General features: G+C 46.8%; 1 protein-coding gene across 1 annotated transcript in view; it reads right to left on the bottom strand.

Moving 5' to 3' along the window:
- Positions 1–5,804: 5,804 nt before the first annotated feature.
- WNT3A (wingless-type MMTV integration site family, member 3A) overlaps positions 5,805–25,684 on the bottom strand; it is an 88,533-nt gene continuing 68,653 nt past the window's right edge. The window contains exons 3-4 of the mRNA XM_009880503.1: positions 9,296–9,561; positions 5,805–6,292 (exon numbers count right to left, since the gene is read on the bottom strand). Coding sequence (XP_009878805.1) covers positions 5,813–6,292; positions 9,296–9,561 — 746 coding nt within the window. The 3' untranslated portion in view covers positions 5,805–5,812. The remainder of the gene's footprint in view (positions 6,293–9,295; positions 9,562–25,684) is intronic.

Genomic DNA, 25,684 nt, shown 5'->3' on the forward strand with positions numbered 1-25,684 from the left:
GGCAGGAAACATCAGCAAGGAGGAGGGGCTAAGCCATGAAGAAAATAATTCAACAAAAAGCAAGCCAGATCCCACTGCTGCTGCCCACTGAGAGAGGGGAAATCTAGTAAAGAGATTCTCCCATACTAAGTCCCTACTGTAACAATCAAGATTTAGCTTGGAGGGAGGTGGAAAATAGGAGACATATAGCTATGAAGAAGAGATGGGATCTTCTGCTGCCCAGCCCACCTTTTCTCCCATTGTCTAATGCTCTCCCTACAGCTTCTCATCCAAACAGCTGCTTGGGCACATCACTGACATATCTGAGCGAACATCCGACTCCCTCGCTATGCCACTGATGGCACAGTGTTGCCTTCTCAGCAGCCTCAGCTCTGGAGCAGGTCTCTGGAAGAGCCAGGAGTCATTTTCCTACGGGCAGCCTATTTCACCAGGTACAACGGCTGGTGTCTGCAGGGCAGTTTGATTCGGTGCCTTTTCATGGCCCTGTTTTATCTTCCCAAAGCAATATCATTAAAGCATCAAGGGAAGCCTGGAGTAATTTCCATAGTGAAAAACCTAGGACTGGATTCACAACTCCTAGCTCCTGCAAAGTGCTCATGCTGTAACCCTGAATGTCCCCAGGAACATCAAACCCCAGATTTTCAGCACTGAAACCTCTCTTTGAAGCTACAAAAAGTGACCCAGAGCTCGTAGTGTTTCTCCTGTATTTGAATTTAAGGATGGGGACATGACAAGCATATGATCACACATGATGGATGTATTATAATCCATGGACATCTCTGTGGCAATGTATCTGAATGCACTGAAAACAGCAGAAATATTTTAGACTGAGTGGCAGAAGAAATTGCTCTCTGAGGTTCGCTAATACAGAAATCCTGCAATGCTCAGCTAAGACTGCAGTACTTCTGTCTGCAAAGCTGCTGTGGTTGGTGCTGACTCAGAGATCTCGGTACCATATTGCATTTCGTGGTGTGGTTGTCTCTGCAGTCCCCTCCCAAGATTAAATCCTGACTGCTTTAGTTCCGCACATGAAGCACCTTGTAAGGAGTGGAAACGCTTCTGGAGACTTCAAAATGCTTTGGAGAAGACTGTCCGTGCAGAGCATGACACTTAGACAAAAAAGATACATCAGGGGTCAAGTAGTAGAAAATGTCATGCATTTCCTTCTCCGTGTTTTTCTTTTCTCTGAGAAAGAGAACCCCCCAAAATCTAAAACTAAATGAAAACAAGAAAACTCCTAAACTTTCCATTTCTTTCATAGAAAGAAAAGAGATGAGGCCAAATTCACCCTTCACAGATAACTCCATTGTCTTTAATGAGGTTGTATGTGGAACAGATGGGGCCCATCATGATAACCTATCTGTTCAGCTAAAGGAAAGGTTGGATAGCAGCATGTCGGAATGGCAGGGTGGAATGATGTTCCTTTTTTATTTTCATTTTTGACATCTGTGTCACTTGGTTGGATGATATCTTCTCCCTTTGCCCTGGTACTGCCAGACACATCCCTGATACAAACCATCTGCCTGAGGACAAACCTCATCAGAAGGGAAGACTGAAGGGAAGGGCACCATGGATCATGGAGGCCAAGTTAGCCAGCTCCCATTGGTGGGAAATGAATGATCTTCTCATTTTTTTGACTGTAGACTGGTGCGTTACCCCGCTCAACTGAAGTGGAGGGGAAGTTTTGACAAAAAGCCATTTCCAGACAAGTGCACAATTCAACCATCTACACATAGGCATCTCATGTCATTTTGGACACCCTACAGTCTCTGACATAACTGCCCAGATTTAAGACTTGTGGGACTCCTACATCATCGAAGCAACAGCTGGATCCCAATAGGATATTGTAGGGCACCTAAAATTTCACCAGATGCTTGTATTATTGAGTGAAACCCTATGTCCTCTCCGTAAGGAAAGCCCTACTTTTTTCACCGAATGGGAGAACCTGAGGCAGAAGAAGGGTCTGGATAGTATTTAGACCACCTCCTAAATGAGGCCCAACATAGGCATGATGATGTATAGGGAGGGATGGCACCTCCCTCATCAATGACTTAGTCTTTCATACCAGTACAGTGGCAACGTGGACTTGAGACATTTAGTGTAGGCAGTGGAGTGGGATCTCAGTTTTTCAAAGATGCTTCCTGAATTCATGTGTATGAGGGAGTGATGGCCCAAGTCCCTTCTCCACAGCCACGGGGTCAGACGCGGGCCTAGCACGTGCACTCAGCATGCTCCCAGACCCCGAGCAGGCTGTCCGTCTTCCCTCCTCATGGGTGGGCAGAGTCAGATCCAGGACTACAGTCCGGACTGCACCGGACTCAGGTGCACTTGGAGTGATTAACAGAATTCACTCAGGCATTTTTCATTGACTTTAGTAGCAGCTGTTCAACCCCTTACATTATACCATCACGGTGGATGACTAATTACATAATAAAACAGAACAAGTATGCATAGGCTTCATTAAAAATCCCCTAAATGGGGTAGGAGTCCCCAGCCACTGAGCTGTTTCAAGCCTGACCCCAGCTTTCAATGAAGGAGTACAATTTCCAGCCCATCTCAGCTCATGATCAGATTGTAGCTTCACCTTCTTGACTCATGGTGGACTTCACACCATCAGACAGTACCCATCTACGAGCTCATCACTTAGTATGAGCTCATCAGCTGAAGTTGGAGGAAAGACAGAGGTACATCCAGAGGGCAATTACCAAACATAGCTTAGATATCATCCTAGGCTATGATGAATCACCCCCTGGACTTGTTTGTTTCTTGCCATTGATCCTGGCAGAAAACTAGATAAATAGCTTAGACTAGATGACACGGCCAGATGAGATAAATTCCACTGCTGCAGTCAAAATCTGTTTGTTCACCTTAAGAGGCAATTGCACAGCAAATGCCTAGTTTGGGTTTTTCTCCCCCATGCTTCTCAAAGAGCTTCATCTGCCAGTGATGTCGGGCTTGATTCTGGTGCAAAAGCAGAAACAGTGGATGTTAGCGTGCTGTGGGTGGGCTGGGGTCAGAGTCCAGCTCCCATGAACGGAAGCCAAGTCCTTTAACCCATTTCTTCACTAGTATGGTATAAAAGAAAGAGTCTGAAACCACCTTGCTTAAAAATATTAGGGTAAAATTAGTTGTGGGTGCGACCCTGCTGAAGTCAATGGATTGACAGGGACTGTGACCTGCAACGATTTGCATCCTCACTGTCGGGGCACCATCCACTGATAGAAGTACCTGGTGGGACGTGTCTAACATCTCTCGCTGTGACTGCTAGCACTACATCATATTAAATAAATCAGATGTATTTTCCCTTGTCCTGTCTTTCGCAGTTCATCAATGTCTCCATCGCACATGTGGTTTTCTTCAGCTTTCTTGACAGCTTGTGTTTCAGTATCGGTTATTGTGGCAATTTCCCCCTGCAGTGGCTTCCTTCAGCATTTGCCATAATGATCAGGTTTCCTTCTCTCCCAGACTGTATTATTAAAAAATCAGTCATACAGCCATTAATTGGTCCATCTTTCTCTCAGTTTTTAGTGATCTATTGCTTTCCGCCAGTTGGTGTGTGGCCATCCATTGGGTGCAGTGTTTACCTGCACAGATACGATTGATTGGTTTTCTCCTCATTTTTTTCTTTGTTTCTCTTGATCTCTTCCTCTCTCCTTCCTTCTCCTCTGTGTCTCTGCTCCCATTCCATTGCAGCTTTTTTTTTTGCAGAGCGTTGATAGAAGTGCCTCCATCAATAAGCAAAGCTAGCTTGTGCCCTTGGGCACAGCCCTGAGACAAATGGGTGATGCATAAACTGCACCAGCCTAGTAGTCCCAGGAGACGCCGTGACTCAGAGTCAATCCTTGGAGGCATCATTTCCTCCTGTTTTCTCTCTGATGGCATTAAGCTCTGTTTGTTCCCTGCCTCTTCCACATACTCCCTCCTTTGGTTCCTGGGAATAAGCTGTCATGCAGGGAGAGAAGAGCACTCTCTACATGGATGTCCAGGTGTGAACTAGCCAACAGCCATGATTACGTTGCCATAAAAAGACCCTTACGGGTCACTGGGAGTTAGATCATGCCCCATTTCCCTTTCTGTACTGAAGAGGAAAAAAAAATGCCAATCCATTGTCCTTTTCCCAAGATAGGAACCCAAAGGTATGGGTAAGACAAAGAGAACACAGGACAAGTGCATCCAAGGCTCAACAGGGTATGACTCCGGGCTTGATTATGACCCATATGTGCGAGTACTGAGGAAGAATAACTCAAGCAGAGTTACAGTGCTGTAATACCAAGGTGATGGGCTGACATTCACACCAGATACCCACGAGAATGAAGGAAGCCCTGATGCCCACGGAGGAGGTGAGAGCTGTTTCTTTAAACTGGCAATCCTGATCTGGAATCAGAAGTAGAGCAGCATGTGAAGACAGGGAGTCAGAGGTGAACAGCAGAGATGGGCCAGCGCTGCAAAGCTGGGATTTGGCTCTGTGTCCAAACTTGCCCAGACTCTGGGCTGGTTCAAAGTCTGGGTTTTGTGCATTTTAATCTGTGCCACTTTTAGAGATGGGAATAGCTGTAGGAATTAGGTGTGCAACAAAATTTGGCTCGAGTCTGAAACTGTTCCAGCTTGTGGGGGGTGGCAGTGGTGGGTTGGTTCACCATCACGTAAATGAACGGGTGACAAGCAGTCCTTCAGAGTCATGTTCCTGACAGACTTGTGGTCTAAGGCTTTTATTAAGTGCCCAGGGGGAAGCCTGCTTGAGGTGCAGAGAGCGGATGGACTAAGTGCACGTTCCGCTGTTGGTGATGGCATTCTTTAATGAGGCGGGAGGGGTAAGCACTTTCCCTTTCTTCGTCTACAGGAACAAGCTGGGATGCTGAGGAGCTGGATGTCCTATGCCCAGCAGCAAGTGTTCATCCCCAGGAAACTCCTGTTTTCAAGGAAGACTCATTGGTTGAGTCAGGTACCAGGCCACAGCTGGAGCAACATCTCCATTTGTGGGACTATCTCCTTCTCAATGCACACACCAAGTCTTCTTCACTTCACATATCAGGCACTGAACATTTCCGTACCATGCACATCACCTGTGTGCCAACAGGGCATTTGCAGGAAACCATCAGAAGTTTTCTCTCTCTCTCCATCTCCTTCTCCCTCCCTCTCTACAGATGTCACTGAATCCTATGTCAAATCAGGCAGAAGCTACTATGCTAAAAAGTTCGTGCGAAGAGCCTGCCTGCTCTACAGCTCTATTATATATTTGTAGACTTCTCTGGTTCCAGGGCAAAAGCAAAGGAGTATTTGCATTTACTTTTTTTTTAAATCATTATTTTATGTGCTTTTATTTCTTTTGCTGCTGTTGTTGTTGCTCATATTATACACACAATCTGGCCGTTTGGGTATGTAGATAGATCTCAGAAAGCTTAGTGCTGCTGTCCAACACAGCCTCTGCCCGGCTGAGGGAAAAGGAGATATTTAGGAAGACTCAAGTCTTTCATAAGACACTTAATCACACGAGTCACTCAGGTGGGTGAGAGGCAGAGCAAAACCATGCTTTTGCTGATGCTTTTCTTTCCAGCTCTGTGTTGTCGGCTGGTTGAAAAACCGCTGTCTCCTACAGGAGGCATCGTTGGGGCGTAACTTGTGTGACTGCCAGATGTACCTCGGGATAGCCCAGAAGTCATTAGACCTATTCTATCCAACCAGTTTTAGCCTTTTTTAAAGTTTTTATTCTTTTAATATCAAAAAAGTAGACTTCTCCCATGTCTGCAACCTCAGAGGAAGTAGGCTCAAATCCATCTCTCCACTTGGAGCCCAGTGAAGGGGTTTGCCTGCTTTATTTGCACGTGTGGACATCGTAGACTCGTATGCACTCCTGGCAGCGGACGTAGCAGCACCAGTGGAAGATACAGTGACACTTCTCTTTCCGTTTCTCAGTCCTTGTGTTGTGCCCGCGGCCGCAGCACAAAAGGTCGCAACCGTCAATCCCATGGGAAGTGACATTACAGATCCTGTCACGGGTCCCAAAGGAACCTGTCTCAGGGTTGGGCTCACAAAAGTTTGGTGAGTTCTCGTAGTAAACCAGGTCCTTCTCAGTTGGAGCTTTGAAGAAATTGTATTTGGGCCTGAGGGTCTCGACCCAGCCACGGGATTCCCGATGTTTTTCCACCACCATTTCAGAAGCGCTATCGTACTTGTCCTTGAGGTAGTCACCGATGACCCTGAAGTCTGGCTGAGACCACCAGCAGGTCTTCACTTCGCAGCTGCCTGAGAGGCCGTGACATTTGCACTTAAGATGCATGAGTTCAATAATAGACTGAAAAAGAGGAGAGGAAAGGAAAAGAAGAGGGAAGGCATTAGCCTGTAATCAAAACACAGATTGCATTCTGCAATTTAGCCAGGATTTCCTAAAGAATTGCAGTGTTTTCATAGATATATTTAGATACTTGTGGCCAAAAATCACCTTATCCTCCAGTCAATGCCCTGTGCAGATGCTGGATCTGAGGCAGATAAAACCTCTACAACTTTATTTTTTTCAGTGATTTTTATCTGATTCCCACTCCAACTTTAAGCATCTACCAAGTGCTTTCACTGAGGGCTGAAGTGATTTCTGTGTATACCAACTTCTATCTTATCAGTGTTGATGTGTGAATATTGCAGTACTGTCATCCAGGAACACAATTCCGACACATCTCGGCAGAGAACCGAAGAATACAGAAATCTCCTAAAGTAATGCCTAAATAAATGAAATATACAGCTATACCACTGGAAATTCAAGAAATACGAAACGTCCTAGCCATCTAGCACAGAATTCCATCTTTTAAGTCTGTTTTATGTTTACTTAAGCAAACAAGGTTCTAGCCTTGCTGGAGCTATTTTCAGACACCTGAAAAGTAATGTATTTTTATTTTAAAGCCAGGCTTACAATTTTTCTAAAACCATTTCAAAGAAAAAAAAAAAAACAAAACAAAACAAAACAGAAACACAACGGTGTCTTTTGAAAGGCTCAGACTTCAACATAAAACACTGTCCTGGAATAAATGGAAAGGTGATTATTGATCCCAGAAGTTTGTTATTCACTTTTACTTCTTATGAAATTAGCCTAAAGATTTTTAGAGGTGTTGCCCTCCAGTATTCTAAGGTGGGAGACAGCCTTATGCAACTTACTTGATAATCTGCATTTTCAGACTGATCAGCAAATTTCCGGGTACATGAACAGACTAGTGCCAGCCTGAGTCCAAAAGATTTGCCATGAATCAGCACCTTGGTGTTCACCAGGTGCTTTCCTGTGTTATTTACGGAGTATCACCCGCCGCAAAGGAGGTTGTAATTAGCGATGAGAGAGAACCACAAAATGTTTGGTTCATATAATCATGCTGAACTTAATCAAAGCTTCTGGCCTGGTAGTAGGGTTTGAGTTCATATGGGAACTAATATGGAACGTTGCCCATGGCTCAGGTTTAGCTGGCGGCATTTGAGCATGGAAGCCTGGAAGAGCTACCCCATGAGTGCTGGCACGGTGAGAATGGAAAAAGACTAGTGCCTTATAAAACAGTAGGACTTCAGGTAATGATGTGACATCTGCTCTCTAATCTTTGACATCTGTAAAACGTCCGAAAATAACTCGGTGTCAAGTAACAAGACTTACAGTAAAAAGGCCTGTGATTGCAGGGATGTTTGCTCAAAGCTCAGTTTTTCCAAGGATTCTCACTTTAAGGCAAATTCCTCCTTTCCACTCTATCCAACTTCTCCACAGTCCTATGTATCTCCATACCTAACCCAGCAACTGCCACCAGCAATGCATGATACCTTGCGGTACCTGGGATATTTTGGGCCAGTGCAGGAGGAAACCACATTATTGCTTGTATTTGTCTTCACCACAGAAAATTTTTGTTTCTGGCTGTATCTAATTTTAAAGTGTTGTAGTCCCTATTTCAGACAAGCTCTCCTGTGGTGTGAGGTGGGATAATGCCACCTGGGTTTGATGGTGTCCACCTGAGGAGCTCAGATCGAAGTCCTGGCCTGCCTGAGGACAACTGTTTTCTAGCACAGTGAAACTGTGGTGGCTTTGCTATAGCTCACCGCATGTCCTCCTAGGCATGTGTAAGGCCTTCTGCTGAGGGAACAAGACCATATTAATCTCTTTTGATTACAGTGAGGTATCTTTCATCCACCGAGGGATAAACTATCTCAAGTATACTATGTGAGAAAAAATGTTGTTATCTCACAGGAGCCTTGGCATGGTCTCCGTTAGCAAGAGCTTTGTGATTGAATTTCACAAATTGTTTCCCATAGATTACATTCTTCTAGCATTTATGGGCTATTCTTGAGATGAAAAAGAGAATGTCCTCTTACTGGGATTGTTCCACTTTATGGCAAACCTTCACTGCGTATGAGGCAGTCACTGTGATGAGGGCAAGACTTTGTGCTTTCGGTTCCCTTATACATTTTGCTCTGCAACTGTTTGAAGTGAAAACATACTAGCTGGCTTCGGGGCATGATCCAGGTTTAATCAAGAGGCACCAGAGTCATACTCCCTCTCATTTTCTTTAAATATTCCCTGGGAAATGGAACAGTGTTGAGGAGTGGCGGAAAATATTCTCCTGTTCTTCCCCACCCTCAAGCTTATAGAGCAGGGTGGTGGTCCCAGGGGAACGAACAGTTGCGCTCAACCTAGGATTCAGTTGCCTAAACACATGCATCTAATGCCATTTGTGAGCTCCAGGGGTGTCCAAGGCATCAGTTAAAAGATGGCAGAGAACCTGCAGGAGTCCCAGTCTTTCCCAGTAGCAGCTCAAGGATGGGCTTCACGATATCTCAGTTTATACTAAAATGCCTTTGCTTAAGCAGCTGAATCCTCCCCATAAACCCTGGTTCATCTCTTGTAACTCCAGGTGCCTACAGTACAGACATCTCTGGCCATGCAGCTCACCTTCTTCCCACAGCCAGCCGAGGTGGACAGGCACAGTTAGGGCATCATTAACTGAGCTGTTTCAAATGAATCCTTCAATCTGGGATGAGATCCCATCCTAGACCTGTCTGTCTTGATCCATTCTCTATAAAGACACCTGGAATGCTGACTCCAAGGTAGACATTTACATCTGGGTGGGTAAATGTACTTACAGCTTTCATAGGTCAAGTACATCAATCAACACCCTGACAAGAACTATGATTGGGCGGGTAGCATTGTTTCATGATACATGATTGTTTCATATACAACAGCCCAGATTTAGTTTTGTTTATTCCCTCCCACAGTTCATTGGGGCAGGTAAGCAAAGATTAAAGGGAGATCGAGAAAGGTGAAACTAAATGTCCTTACGGTCCTTCCAGCTTCGTTGTTGTGCCTGTTCATGGCTGACCGAGCGTCTGGTCTGTTCTCTCGGGCATCCGCAAACTCCCGAGACACCATGCTCCCAAACTCCACGTCCTCGCTGCAGCCCCCCCATTTCCAGCCTTCCCCTGGAGAGCCCTTGTGGCGGGTGTCACAGCCGCAGATGGTGGCCGAGCCCTCGGCGCAGGATCTGGTCACTGCGAAAGCCACTCCAGCAGAGGCAATGGCATGGACAAAGGCTGATTCCCTGGTAGCTGTGAAAGAGAGAAACCAATGAATAGTGGCCGGTGAAGGGGCCACGCGTGGCTATGATCAGCCCTGTGAATGCCTTCTCTTGAGGGCATGGCAGAAGGCCAGAAAACTCTTCTCTTCCCTGTGGTCCGGCTTGGACCGACTCCGAAGACATTTTCTCATGCTAGGAAATACGTTCCTGCGTAGACAGGACCAGGCTTGATTCAAGGCCACTGAGGTCAGCCAACAAGTTTTGACTAAGGTCATCCTAAGGTCTCAGGATAGGGCTGTGGCAAAACAAAAAGCAGTGCAAACCTGAGTTTCAGGGTGCACACCGAATACACTCTATGGTACTTTGTACAGAATTTGGGTTGTATTCCCATAACATGGAAAATGCAGGTCTACACTTAATCACAGCCTCCAAACCTTAGTGGTGGGACCAGCACCAGGTAAAGGACCTTGTCCTCCTCGATTGGGAGAGTTGCCGATGGCTGGAAGGTAGGAAAATGCCAGGATGGCCAGATACTCCCCAGTCCTCACTATGTAAATTAAACGTTGTCCCCACCGTCTGTCCTGAGGCCACCTTCTTTTTCCTAGGCTGTCTAGCTCACTTAGAGACTGTTCGATATATGGCATCTTGCATCTATCCAAAGTTTCACTCATTTATCTAATTCAGGTCCCTGCCAAGGGGACTGATAATGAGGTTTCTTCTTCTGCCCATTGCCTCAGGGTGTTGGGTGGGATCAGCCAGAAGATTTCATGGTTAGGGACTGAGGAGCCTTTGTCTCTGTGGAGACCTTACTTCACGGCCTTTCATCCTAGCTGGAGCTGGGTGGGGAAGGGCAGCTCAGCATGAGCCTGCCTTTCCTGGATAAGCTGGTGCTTTTTCTACTCCATGCCAAAATGAAAACCAAACATTTTAAACTGCTTTGCAAATGGGGAATATACCAAAATATCAGTTTTTCTCTCCCTCCTCCCCAATTTTGGTCTCAATGTTTCTTTACTCACTAGAAATGACCCTGGAGTTCAACACCACACCTCAGACACCACTACTGCAATGCTTTTTGGCTCCGGCAAAATGGCATTTTTATCATGAACACGGCTATTCTCAAACCCTTGAGGCAGTTTTAAGACGACACAATGATTCTGATAACTGGTCTCCTTAACCTCCTACACTGTTCCCCACACAAGCTCACCTCGTGCCTATAGACCAGTTAGCCAAGAAAGCATCTTGCCTCTGACACCTTTCAGATGGTTAGGCAAGGGACAGTGTTGAAATATGAATGGATCCATAAAGGCAGAATGTTGGGTTTTCAGTTGATGCAGTTTCACCAGCTTCTACTGAGCTTTGCACCAGCTGATGAGGTGCCTCCTCAGAACCACTCAAACCTTCTCTGCACCATATTTTGCTGATCTGAGCTGTCCCTGGGCATTTTGGCTTAATCTTTACCTTCTAGATGCTTCCAGGCTTTACTAATGTGAGGAGAATTTAATATGCCAAGCCAAACCCCAACATTTTCTCGGGGAGAAATCAAAACTGCATGCTTGCAGAGCAGTCGCGGCTGGATTGAAGGCTTAAGCAAGAACTTGTGCAGCACCGCTTCGCTTTGGGAAGACTACCAAATACAACAATATGCAAATCAAGTAATGTGCATGAACTTACAAGCCAAAGGTATGAGCAATGTCCTGGAACATGATGTCAATGCGCATCGTGAGGTTAGTAAGTCACCAAGGGCTAGAACCAAAAAAAGGAAAACGCAGGAACCCTCAGTTCCACAACGAGATTTTGAAAACCCCTTGTTCAGCATCTGGCCAGCCTGGAGGATCCCAGCTTCCTGCAACTGATGACCATACAGTTCCTGAGCTGTGTGAAAGCTCAGCTTTTGAGCATAAACAGATGAGTCCAGTTCCAACAAGACTGGGGACTTAGCATCTTGCACTTGTCTAAGCCCAGATAGAATCCAGAGACCAAGCCCTGGGGATGGAGAACTTGATGTGGTGCCTCCAAGGGATTTAATGACGAGCCCTGGGGTCTGTAAAAGGCAAAGGCTTCTCATAGAAGCCAGTCAGATAAGCTGGTGGGATGAATGCTGTTCCCCTCTGGTAGGGAGGTAGAGGGTATAGTGCCTGACCAAAGAATAGCTGACATACCTTCCACCTCCTCCCACTGTAGCCTAACTAATCTTTAAACCTTTTGATATGCCATGGACAAGAGAGGAAGATCATAATTGTTCTTCTTCGGGGGAGAAACACAATTCTATCTGACCGCTGTAGTAGGTAAAGCATGTTGCTTGAATAGGTTAGCTCTCATCTTTTGGGAATCACCCCTTCCTCTGCTCAGAAGGAGAGACCTGATCCAGACCTTTAAATACTTGAGAAGGTGCTAGAGGTGCTGAACTGGTGTTCACAAATGCCATGGAGAGCCTCCGTGCCTTGCTGTACTGGGACAGACAAGCAAGCAGCTGCAGCCATGGTGTTCGTGCAGAAAACCTTCTCCTGCGTGGGGATGAGAGGGGTAACCTTGGCTTAGGAGTCCACAGGTCGTGGGTCCCACCTGGGTTTGAGCAGGAGCCATTAGCTCAGCACAGAGGCGTTTCTCTGTGCATACAGGTGCAGAGCTCACCAAAACCCAGCGAAGCTTCAGGCAACGCAGCCAGAGGGTCTGCAGAATTTCTGCATTTTCCAGGACTGAACAGCTGAAGAAGGGGTTACAGGAACACTGCTTTGGTTTCTGCCTAAACCCAGGTCCGTTACCTAAACTCTCCGCTGGTGCTATCCCTTACTGAAAGCCTACAGCTCCGGGAGGGTATTGATAGGATTTGCCTTAAGAAGCACCGATTATACTCAGCTCTCCTCTTCCCAGAAAGAGCCCGATGCCTTTTACAGCCAGGATAGCACAGGCAGTAATCACTCCCCTGCTTTTGAAATGCAGCCACCCCTGGGGTGGAGTGCAGCCACCACTTAGCAGCACACAACAGGAAGCAAATAGCATTGTATCTGATGGTAACTACCTGGGGAATGTAGGCAGGCAGAGCGGAGAAGTTGAAAACTGGCCCCGGGGCACTGAGGTTAGGAGTTTGTCTCTTGAGAAAGTTGCAGCCGATCTCTTAATGACTCCTTGAAATTAGGGCACCGGGTTTTACATCTCCTGCCCCTCACTTGAGGCACCGGGTTCAATATTGACGCAGATGGAAGAGCGCCTTCCCGTGAATCACGTCCTGCCACCTCCTAAGTTATAGGACTGTCCTCCCAATTACTAAGCAGACCTGACCCTGCTGAGCTCTGAAGAGCTCCCCAGGTTGTAGCCGGAGGCGGTGTGGCTGCAGGAATGGAGAAGGAGTGTATAGAGATACAGATAAGCAGAAGGAAAGCATGCACTTGTAATGGAAATGAGGGGTTATTAAGGTGCCATATAAAAATGCAAGAGACTTAGCAAAGATAACAGGAAAGTGCAGTATATTTGTCAGGTCGCCTCATTCCTCTCTGGGTGGTTCTGGTAGCAGGAGACAAGCAGCTCGTTATGACTTGAAGAGAGCTTCTGGAAAGTCATCTGGCAAGAGAAGGTTAATAGGGACTAATACCTCATGGGGATGTTGACTTAAGAGCGTTTTAACCACTTTGCTTTCAGTGCAGCACAAGGTCACCAAAGCTCTGGCTTCAGCTTGTCTAATTCCTGCCTGCTCCTGAGTTTGCCTGCAGGGCTTAGAGACTTGGATGGCCCGAGCTTCAAGGTACCCCATTTTGGACCCTTTTTGGGGGGTTGGTTGCCAGTGAAAAAGGTGCTGAGACTTACAGAGGGCCTTCAGGGACGTTTTGCAGCTGCACCCTCATGCACTGGTTACTTCTGGAAATCATTTCCCAAGAAGCCCGATCTGTGAAGCTCTGAGCCTGAATGTCCCGTGCAGAACACCTCTGACGAGCCTGCCTCAGCAGCAGAAACATCTCGGGATGCAAAAACACATGACTAGGCAATATCAATATGAGAATTCAGAGGCCTGAGGATGAGGTGACCTAAGATTTGATGTTTTTTTCACATGACTTTGGGCAAATCCTTTAGTCATCCTGTGCTTCTGCTTCCTTATCCACACACCTGAGGACAATTCTGCTTATCTCCTCAGGAGCCTGCTATGCTAAATTCAGTGATGTCTTCAGAATCATGGGCAGAAGGTGTTGGAGCCAAACAAAGGGTCATCAAAATGTGGGATGAGGAAGGCAAATGAATAACCGCCTAAATATCTTGACTGTCTAATATACAAAACCTGGTCTCATGGGTTCTGCTGCACAGACAATGACTTATTTTCCCTGAATCTTTCTCTGGATGACTAAATGATTAACCCAAGGTCAGGTAAATATTCCAGATATGAGGGAGGAATGACTATGATGAAGTAGAAGGATGTACATAATGGTTTATTTTGGTCTTTAAAAGCTACAGTCCCTTTTTACCACCTTTGTACCAAAGTACTGAGCCCACTCTTGACACCCCAAATCTTTCTTTCCTCCTTGCACGGTGGCCTGATGATAACAGCAGGTTTCTGGGACAGGGCAATGCAACCCACCTTCAGATGTGTTGGGAGTTGAAGTTGAAAGTCCTGGGTCCTGGACCGCAGCTCAAAGAGCTAGGTGGTATTTTAGAAAGAGAACACTGCTGTTTGCCCTGACTGCTTTTTAAAAAAGAGCAGTGAGATCCGTGCAGTCAGGAAAGAAAGAGAAAGAGAGAGAGAAAGAAAGAAAGGGCGGAAGAAAGGGAGGAAGGAAGATGTCTTGCTTGAGGTGGTTCTGGGCTGTACATCTTGCGAGGAAGGAAGCAAACCTCAGCAGCTGGAGAACAGATAGCCAAGCAGTAGAGACGGACCTAGATCAAAGGGTTTTCCACTCAGCATCCCACTTTTCTAGGTGGTCCTCCTGAAGGTGTGGAAGCTCCTTTGCAAAGTGAACCTTGATGTCTCCAGGACAGCTACTGACTCTGCTCTGCAGAGACAAACCTCCCATGCCAACAACCATTTACTGCCCAGGACTTTGTCACCATAATCTTTGAAACAAATGGAGTCGAACACTGACTTAATGTCTTTTTTTGGGCTGGATAATGTATAAACAACATAGAAAAGAATTGTCCCAAATTGCCCAGAAAACACATGATAGTGAAGAAAAGTGTTCCCACATCTTAGCCACTCCTCCCAGCCATTGCTAACATGTCTGCTCTTGAATAGAGGATCCTACTCCACCTTTCACACTAGGGAAGATGCTGCAATGCTGTGGTTGCAAGCCTTGAATTTCTGACACCGCAGACTTCTTCAGTGCTCTTGGGAAAGTCACTTAGCATGTGGGGTAAAATGGGGAAAATATCATATCTGCTTAGCAGGACCGCAGGGAGGAGACACGCTGTTTTCTCTCAGCTTCATTTTTCAAAGCTAAAAGACCAGAGAAAGCTACCTGTTGTGTCAGCTACCTCAGACACCCAGGCACCCATCTGTGAGGGGCCGAAATTGTAAAGTCTTTCCAACATTTATCTGGTAGGGCATGTACCCTGGGAGTGTGAGAAAGGGTTTCAATTCCCTCCTTGGCCCGAGGGGATACAAACCCACAGCTCTCATGCTAGGATTTGCACAACAGTTGACACTACATTGACTCTGGATTTAAAAAAAAAAAAAAATCTAAATAAACCCCAAGAAATGAGAAACTAGCAATAAAACTGGGGGCAGACTAGTGCTTCTGGTATTTGGAGCCAGCACAGCCCTGCCTCTTACACTGGGGACCTGTCCTGACAGCTCATTTTCCTCCTGATTACTGTGGCCGGAGTCCTTCTTCCAGGTCCTTCTTGAATCATGGGGACTGCATGGGAGGAAGGCGTTGTCCAAAGGAGAAAGGTGATGAGAAATTTTTGAAGTGAGCTTTGAGAGCTTTGGAAGCTCTGTCTTTGACTCACGGTGAGGTGAATTTTGTTCTCGAGTGTAGTATAAAGAGGACTACCAAGCTGCTATCAGTGCACTGTGGTTTCCTCCTTGAATCCATCAAGAAAGTCACTTTACCTGGATATGGGAGGAGAGCTCTGCCATTCCGTTGTGGGGAGAGTCACCCATAAACATCTCTGTGGTGAAAGCTAAATCAGAAAGAAGGGCTTGTAATGAAAGCCCATGTTGCACTACTTTGGATGGAAAAGAAGGACGCCAGAAAAGATTAATGCCAAATGGTCCCCACTGTGAATGCAGGGGCTGAAGTACTGATGGTGTAAAAGTCAGTGCCGCCTTCTTGCTTGCAACTATGCCGAAGCCAAGGCTGGAGGAGGACCTCAGCTCTGAAGGGTACCTCTCAGAGCTACCTTGAGCCAGAGCCTCATCAGATGTTAAGTAGATGGTGGGTTTCTTTAGGCTCACACCAACAGCCTTGCAGGAGCAGCTACCTTCTGAACAGCAGAAGTGAAATCCAACAGGACCGGTGAGCCAGAGCTCACAGGAGCTGCAAAAACATACTTGGGGATCGCTATTGGCTTATGCTAACATGAACGGCATTGCCTGCTGGCCCTGAAATCTGTGTGCAGGATAAGCAAGGACCACCTGCAGCAATGCAGCCTTGCTTGTCCCAGATACCAGGGGAAGATAGTCCAGTCCCCTCAGCCCTGCTGGCCTGTGTGCTAAACTTGCCAATGAGCAGATCCCTCAGAGCCAAGAACCAAGCGTTCAGGACATGGGGATGATGTTCCCCATCTTACGATGCTCTTCACACTAAAGGGGGTTTGTAAAAAAGATGGGGACAGACTTTTTAGTAGGGAGTGTTGCAATAGGACAAAGAGTTAGTGGGTTTAAACTAAAAGAAGAGAGAGTTAGATTGGATATAAGGAAGAAATTTTTTATGCAGCTGGTGGTGAAACCCTGGCCCAGGTTGCCCAGAGAGGTGGGAGATGCCCCATCCCTGGAAACATTCAGGGTCAGGTTGGACGGGGCTCTCGGCAACCTGATCTAGTTGAAGATGTCCCTGCTTGTTGCAGGGGGGGTGGATTAGATGACCTATAAAAGTCCCTTCCAACCCAAGCCGTTCTATGATTCTATGATTGTAAGAAATGAAGGGTCACAACTGAGAGCACAGGACATATTTCTCCCCAGGGAAAGGAGGAGGGAAGGTGGGAAAAAAATGTTAAAAGGTGCTTCTTTTTTTTTTTTTATGATCACAAGGAAGCAAATCGTTTGCCAATCAGAACTATTAAATATTGGCACAACACCAGGTGAAAATGGAGAACAGGGAACCCTTTGGCACACGCCGGCTGACAGATCCATCCACGCTGCAGAGACACTGCCCAAGTGCTGGAGGGGAACAAGCAGTGTTCCCATTACAGAGGAGGAGGAGGATCACAGAGGTGTCACGGCTGCTGTGAGCCTGACATTGCTTGTGGGGAAAATACTGGGAACGTTGGAAACAAAATATTGGCTCTTGTGGCCTTGGAGGCAGGCGAGCTTCAGTTTCACCGCATTCCTCTTGATTGTAGCAATAGAGGATCCCATCTCAGATAAACCAACTGAAAGGGTTTTACATAAGCCATCTGGCTCAGCCTCAAGATTCCTTCATCTCCTCTCCGGAGAGGCCCCTGTTTCCAGCATTCATATTTCCCCTGACCCATTCTCACCAGCCTCAATGCGTTGGTCTCCTGCAACAGCATCTCCTGGCCTGGCACTGAAGGCTCTTCAATGACCCCCTTACCCCAAAAAAGGATATTTGCACCACTCTTGCTGTTTGGTTTCAAAGGTTCATCTTCTACTTATTATGGAAGGTGGAGGGTATCCAGTTGTGGCTTTGGATGTGCTCAACCAAATGACTATAGAAGGAGAGGACAAGTCAGGCTTCCTGGTTGGAGGGTGAACCATTCCACGGAGCACGCTTCCAAACTCTACAGCACGTGCTGTATTCATACTGGGTATACTGGAAAATGCTTTCCAAACTCAAAGCTTTAGGAAGAGATCCTGAACGTCTTTAAAACTTTCATTTCTTTATTTGGTGCCATTCCCAAGTCTAACCACCACACACCCAAGTGCCTTGACCCTCATTTTCTGCTCAATCCCAGCAGCATTAGTCAGGAAGTCCTTGTGGTTACTCTGAGAAGGCTCTGGAGGCTTTAGAAAGACCAGAGCCTGGTGACTGCCTTACCCAGTGGGCTACAAATGCTTTGCAAAGGCCTTCTTTGGACACGAGTGACTCTGAAATTTTGCAACAGTTTCCCTGTTTGCAAAAATGGACAAAATTCACATATCGTGGCACGTAAAAAAACACTCATATATTCTTTCAAATGGTGATCACTATTGACTGACACCACAGACCACATCTGGCATACTGTCCATACAGGACAGAGATATAAAGCTCAACTTATGCTCTACAGCCTGAGCTTTGAGCATCCTTTCAGCCTACAATATTACAGGGGAGAGAGGCAAAAGGGAGGACTTTTCTCCTCACCCAGTACTGCATGATGCCTTATTACCCCAGGAGTGATGCTTATGCTTGGATCACTCTTTTTCTATAGGGCCTTCCATGAGAACATCAGTACCTTGAGCTACCTCTGTGCTGAGCTGTGTGAACATGGCTACTTTCTTATCAGCACCTAATCTGGGCTTACAGCCTTTGTAGGTGTTGGCAGTAGCTCCAGAACTTTCCAGAACAGCTCTGCATTGCAGAGAGAAGATGTTTCCAGCACTATATAAACTCCCATCAATCTTGTCCGGAAAAGCATGATTGCATGGGAACCCTTCGACAGGAGCAGAGTCTAAATGATTACCTGGGATCCCTTGGATGCAGAAGGATCACTAAATACATTTCCCAAAGAACCATTTTTAAGACTACAGTCTCAGTGTAGACTTACAGACTGATGTGAATGATTTGGAGCCGTACACCAGTGAAACCCAAACACGTGCTGCTGTTGTCTGGTGTGTCAACTTGTCTCAGGTCCCCTACTCTTTAGCAACATTTCCCAGATGGGTTGATCTCCAAGTCTGTGGAAGCTTGCTTCCCAAAAACACCGGTCCTTGGGGGCTACTGTTAACTGAGGCTTTCAGGTCTAACCCTGAAACGGGGTGGGGGCAGCTCCAAGAGCAGATGCAGAGGTGGGAGAAATGCAGCTTCGGAGCACCCACACTGCAGCAAGCGATGCCAGCCAGGAGCTGCCCCGCGGATCCACACCGGCCCCTGTGTGATGCCGCAGCCTATGCCCTTCTTCACAGAGAGCCAAGGCAACTCCATGCCCAGCTGATTCTGCACTGTTTCTCATCAAAATCCAGCTCCGGGGTTTGTTTGACTTTTTTATCCTTTTAAAAATCAGGCCCCTAAATGCAAAGACTTATGCAAATGCGAAGCATAATAACAAGAAGCTAACCACACTTTTGCATATCTTAAAGGAAAGGTTAGGTTTGGGTCCCATCTGTGTTTTGAACGAAGTTCTGATTGAGTTCTTGTTTCCTCTGAACCAGCGTGCTAGTGTCAACACATCCCTGGGAAGATGAAAGGCCTTAAAAAGACATTTGATCAGATTAGCTGTGATTCAGATCATTGGAGGGAAATTATTAAATGGGCAATTCCTGCCAGGGAACATGAAGGCGATACAGATAAGAGGGAATGTTGGATTGAAGGAGGTTGGATTAACACAGCCTGTAAAATCCTGAAAGCCAAGTTCCCCCAAAACATCTGAATGATGGGGTTTTGTTTTCTTTTTTTTTTTTTGTACTTTTTTTTTTTCCCCTGCTGGTTGCTTACGGTTATCATTGCGCCCAGCACAACAGAACTGCAACCTCCAGCACGGCGCTGGCGCTTCCAAACCTTTTGGGCTCAACCCGAAACAGGTAGAGCCAGATTGTCAGACGCCGGAGCAGCTCAGGAGCCTCTGGTGCGTGGCGCGGTGCTGCGCTGGGAGCGGGGCCGGTGCTCCCTGCTGCCCTCCGAGCCCTCCTCTGTGCTGAGGGTGGGTCGAGGGCTGGAATGCTCTTGCTAATTAGCTACTGTCAAAATAACCCCAGGTGATCGCAGATAACCAGACCCCCAAGATAGGCAAATCAGCAGGACGGTCTGGTATCAGTAACCTAGGTCTGATACCTGCAAAGCAAACATCCCCATATCTCTCTCTCTATCGCCCTATCTCTCTGTCGATCTAATCATTACCATGTATGTCTCCCTACCTACCCTGCTGAATGCAAGCACATTTTATCTGTCTTTCTGTTGGTTTGGTCATGTGTGAAACACTTGGCGTCTGATCCCCCCGCTTCCTTGCTCCCCGCCATCCTGTAAATGCCGCCTTCTGAATATTTCATCGCCGTCTCGAGTCCTGAAGCAGCACGGTTCTCTCGGCCCATCGAACCGCCCCAAATTACCCCGACCCCTCGTCTTCCCCACCACCCGACGTCCCTGGGAGGCTCTAGACAAAAGGAAGCTGTGTGCCAATTGGGGGTTATTAGCAGAGATACAGCGCGCTCATTGTGGCAGGACCGAGTCCTTAATGAAAGGGGAAGGCGGAAAAGGAGTGGGGAAGGACCGGGGTGAAATCCTCCGGGGTGCGTTCCAGGTTAAAGGATCATTGGGGTCCCCTCTGGCCTTGGAAAAAAAAGAAAAAAGGCAAGTCCCGAAGACGGCTATGCAAAACAGCCCTGCTGGTCAATAGGATACAGGGAAGGAAAAAAAAAATATAATTGTATTCTGTTATCAGAAGCAACATGGTTGAACAAAAGGATCGCCTTCGCCCACCTGAGAATGGAATGTGAGGCTCCATTTCGCTGCTCTGATCGTATTTGACAGCCCCCCTCGAGACTGCCTGGTTGGTATGGCAAATCGTCCTTATTACCTGCTGGGGTGAATGAATCCCCCTTTGTGCTGGCACTGTCACGCTGCATTAGGTTGACAATGGCCCGAGATATTTTATATGAAATTTGCCCTCACTTGTGATTAGCCAGCACCAACTAAGTCATAGCAACCTAGAACTATGCATTGGCCGGGCCCCGTTGTCGGCCGAAAGGGAAATCCCTATTCAAATGGTTTAATAAAACAATCTAAAGGGCGTGTGAATCGTGAAAAGCATTTTCACTTTTCTCTTTAGCTTAATCTCATGGTCGCTGGGATATTGTGCTCTGAGCAGACCCCAGCAGGGTGTGGGCTAAGGTCCCCCATCAACTTCTTTTACAGCCTCCTTTTCTGCGAGTTAATGATATACCGGTGTGATTGCCTCCCGCAGCAAGAAGAAACACGCATTTGATGAAAAGGATGGACCTCCTAACACATCCTAAATGGCAACAATTTCTCATCCAAAGGTCACAGGTCATAACCTGGATTTTGAATCACCACCCAGATCTTTTTCAAAGCCCTGCTAAAGCTGAGGGATTCTGCAAGGCCGTTTTACACACACAGACACACACACACACACAGACACCGCGTTATCTCCGGAGGCTCCTGCTCCGCTTGAGGCCTGAGTTTAGTGCTTGAAAACAATTGGATTTTCCCCTGGTTTTGGGCTGCAGTTCGCTGCCTTTCACGTCCTCTCTGCCCTGGGTTGCGACGCAGGGAAAAGCACTGGAGGTGGGCGATGCAGAGATGCATCATCCCTCTGCGAGGCACCTCCTGAGCATCCCCAGAGGGTCACCCGGAGCTCAGCAGCACCCAGGGCACAAGCAAGACCCTTGGTTGAATCATCAGCTGGCCGTTCACCCCAAACCCGCTGTCTCACAGCCCCGAGCATCACCTCCAGCAAAGACTTCAAGGTCTCAAAACCCTTCTCACTTGCTCGCAGGTGTGGGAAACCTTCCCCGGTGCTGACCCCACCACGAGGAAGATCTCCTGCGATGTGGCTGCAGAGATTTGGCTGCGAAGTGGGGTGGGAGAAGGGGGCAGGAGAAATCTAAGGTTCCTCTTTTACATTTCTGCTCCTCTTCCTCACCCGGGGAGCGGAGGAAGGCAGCGGCAGCAGGTGCAGGGTCTCCGCAAGGCTAGCTGAAAGCCGGGTGCTCATCTTAACGTTTACCTCAACAGAGGAACGCTCTGCATCTGCAAAATGAGGCTGGAAATCCCCGGGGAAACAAGCTCCCTCATGAACCTCCTGCAGCCCAGCTTCCAAGCACAAGCGAAAGGAGAAGGGGAAAGCAGCGCGGGAACCTGTTATGTTTCCCCCGCTTTTCTTTCCTCTTCTCTGTTCTCCCCCCTTTTCCCACCACGAAGCCTCGGCTGGGTGGGGGGTTCCTCCATCGGTTGTGTGTCTAATATTCTCCCCTGACTATTTTTTCCCCACCAAGAAGAGCAGGGCTGCGGGGAACACTCACAACGAAAGCAGCCCGGGCTCTCACGAGACACCCTTTTTGGCATCCGAAATCCACGCTAGCCTCTCCTAGAAGGTGTTCACACGAGCTGTGGTGTGCTTTCACTGCAGCTCCCCACCTAATTGTAAGCGATCTGGGGCAAGGAGTGATTTTGTTATTATGCGCTTGTACAGTATTTAGCACAATGGGGCCCTGATCTCTGCTTGGGGCCTCAGAGTCTACTGTAATACAAATAATTAACCATAATAGAGCTGGGCAAATATCTTAATAAAACCATGGAATCAATTTGAGGCAATTAAGCAATTTTTTTGGCTTGCAGAAATTTTTTGCTTTACAGGCTCGATTTGGAGAAGGGAGGGGGGTTTGGGTGCTGGGGGAACTGCAGGGAACTGCTCACCCCCTCGCAGCAGACTTTGGCAACCTTATTTTTAATTTTTTTTTTTTTTTTCCTGTGGTTTTCAGTTTTACCCCACTGGGGAGGCGGAAAATTTTTATGCAGTTCCCAAAGCACAAAAGCCACTTTTTATAAAGGGCTGGTGAGAGGAAGCATGGTTTGGAGGCTGGATCTGTGTTTCCTAAGGGAGAAGCTCAGCCCAAAACAGCATGACTTTCCAGCAGCTCCTCTGCCCGGCCTCCGCCCCAGTTGCCCACCTCTGAAATGGAGAGCGACCATTATCTTCCTGCTTTCTAATCCCAAGCACTTGAGGATGCGACTGGCTGCTGAAGCAATGGGGATTGTGGATCTGTTAAGACAGAGAGGAATAAGAAAATTGCAAAGCCCCAGACACAGACTGGGTGATTTACAACCAATTATAAGTCAGCAAGATAAGCTTTGGATGACAGATATTCTGATTATAGTTGAAGCTCTTGTATAATTTGCAAGCGGAAAAGGGAACTAAATATATTGAACACTTGTCCAAAGTCGTATTCAGTTCTGTACTTGTCCATCACGGAGGGAGTGCATGTGAGGACACTATAGCAAGGAGCGCACCTTCTGAGGGTGGTAAACTAAGAAGTCTACTGGCTCACGCAACCCAAACTGTAACCTCAAGAACTGAACTACACTACCTTTTTCTGAAGGAAATAGCTATATCCTCCATAAACACATCTGCTAGATAATCGGATGCAGACTTTGAACTTTTTCATGCATAGATCTTTTATGGCCAAGCCTTTGCAGGAACTCTTATGACCAGCAGTCATGTTCTAAGATGCATTGTCTTAAATCTTTCAGTCCTAGGAAGACACAATCAGAATAATCACAACAGCAAAAGTGGAAAAAAAAATAACATATATATATATCTCCGCACACCATTGTGCATTGACAGTATGGATAAAACAAGTCTGTGAACTAGTGATCAGCCTGGTGTTGCTCCTGGACATGGAGAAGTAAGTCCCACTACTTAAAAATTGAAGAAAAGGATCTGCACCACAACACTTTCAAACTAGAGTTCACCCTCTACTGTGTATATGTCCTAATAAAAGTTCATTTTAGCTACCACAAAGAGTTAGCCTATCGTTCTGCTGGACTGTGTCATCAGTTTGATTTGGGAAGCCAAGCAAAAACATGCAAGGTGAATCTTTGGCTAGGAGACCACCTGGCAATCTGTCACACCCAGAATGAAACAAAGAGCTTGATCTCTTGGTGAATATAAGACCACAGAAATGAGATAAATGGAAGTTTTCTGTCAGCTTCACTGTCAAATGTCAGACAGGGGTTAATATCAACAATAAAATAGCCACGATTTGTATCTGTGTGATTTAAATCAGTGAAGCTCTCACACACACAAACAACATTTACCTTGCCCCCACCAGTGCAAATGGGCTACTTGTCTTGGACAACTGTCCACCCATGTGCCTGTGCCCACACTGGTGAAGGTGGTGATGTGCAGGTCCCATCCTGCTGTGTGGGCAAGTGTCACATGCTCTTACTGCAGGGACGAGGAGCCGTCTCAAGGAGTGAGCTGTCTTCAACTGGAACATCCAGCCTGCATTAGGAGAATGGTCTGGGTTTTTTGATGCCCACCAAGAAGCTCTCAGAGATGAAGATTTCTTTCCTCAAGTAAGTCACACAGATTTTTGAAACGGTGACCCCAAAACAATTTCAAAATTGTGGATAGATGTTGTCAAGACTCAGTTCTGCTGTTAGATGATGCCTCCCATAATCGGAACCACAGCACAGTTATTGCAGCATGAGATAGCTACTTGACCTCATAAAAAAACACCAAGCTTGCTGTAGAAGCAAAGGATACCAAACACCTCCAGACAACTTTCTCAACCAGTCATTATCTGTATTCATAAGACAAGCCAATTTCATTAATCTTATGCTTAGCCAGGTTTCTTAAGCTCGAATAACGCCCACCTACCTAATTACAGAGATGCCGTTTTCTCGCCCAGCCCCGTGCCATGCACTCGTCAGCCCTCGTGGCGAGCGGAGCTGCAAGTGTGCAGAGATGCGCTCTCCTATGGGGATGATCTCTTCCAGTCTGAACTGCACAGGGGTTTTGCCCTCCCAGGCAAGGAAAACAATGGGCACCCAGAATGTGAATAACCTCCAGGTGGGGATTGGAGACTCTCTGAATGGAGACAGGGGCTGTGAGCGAGTGGGAGGAAGAGGGAAGTGCTGTGGGTTTTGATCCCGCTTCCATCTCTGTCTCTGGGTTTGTCTACATTAACCCATTTTAAGCCAAATGATAACATTTGCTTTGATGAAGCACTCCCTTCCTTAGGCTATACATCATTACGGTGTTTTTGCTTCTTCTCTTTCACGTTGTGAGGCTTTCTCAGAGCTTCGCCAACCTGACTGCAAGAAAACTTGCAATTCCAGCTTATTTTTTCTCATTCCTGCTGCTTTTAATTCACCAAATGCCTGTCTGCTCTTACGTCACCCCTGCCTTCGTATTTGGCGACTGGACACGATGTTATTCCTGATTTTGCATCTTAAATGCTCCTGTACTTCTGCTACAGGTTGTTAAAGAGCATCCATACCCCACGGCTATGGGTGTGTGCACTCCAGAGTTGGTGGGAACGACACATGGCTCCTTATCCAGCATATTAAACTGGGGTGGGGGGTGGGGTGTAAGGAAGGGTGATGACCTGTTCTGCCTACATGGTCTTCGGTGACTTTAGTGGGAGTGGAAGGCACTTGCCAAACGGCTGGAGGAACCCAGTACCTCAAGGGTTTACTGACAGTGCACATCGCTTTCATCCCTGCCTGTCTTACAGCAAGAAAATCAAAGCTACGCATCCTGCAGTCTCTTGGGATGAGAGCTGCTAAAGATTCCTCTCTTGCTGTTAAATGTAAGCTCCCTCGGTGGCAGCACTGCTGCTGCCCTGTGTAATGAGTGGGGGTAGATGATATGTGAAGTGCAGGAGAGGAAAAAAAAAAGATCAACCCAGAACCCTTAGGAAATATCTTTGAAAATCAGTTACTGAATAAATCGGGTAAAATAAAAAATATATTTTGGCCATCAGCGAAACAACATGGGGCCTGATTCTCCTCTGGGCGTGGTGTAAATCAGAATAACCTTTATCTAATTCAGTGGAAGTGGCAGAAAAGTTAAACCAGTGTAATTAGGGGTACATCTTGGTATAGGAGTATTTTTTTCCTACAAAAACTTACTTTTTCTAAGGACACACCTCAGTTCTTGTTATTTTGCATTAAACTGGTATCTGGATGCACTGGCAGGCTCAGCCCCTGCTCCAGAAAACCTTAAAATCATAGATATCAGACTTGGACCTTGCACCCTTCTGCCCAAAGGCAGGATCCACTCTGCCTAAACTATCCCTGACAGATGTTTGTCTAACCTGTTCTCGAAAACCTCCCAGGTAGGAGCTCCCACCCCTTCCCCAGGCAATCTATCCTCATGCTTCACTACCCTTA

Source organism: Charadrius vociferus, unplaced genomic scaffold (assembly GCF_000708025.1).
Source record: "Charadrius vociferus isolate BGI_N301 unplaced genomic scaffold, ASM70802v2 scaffold12, whole genome shotgun sequence".
NCBI classification, from domain to species: Eukaryota; Metazoa; Chordata; class Aves; order Charadriiformes; family Charadriidae; genus Charadrius; species Charadrius vociferus.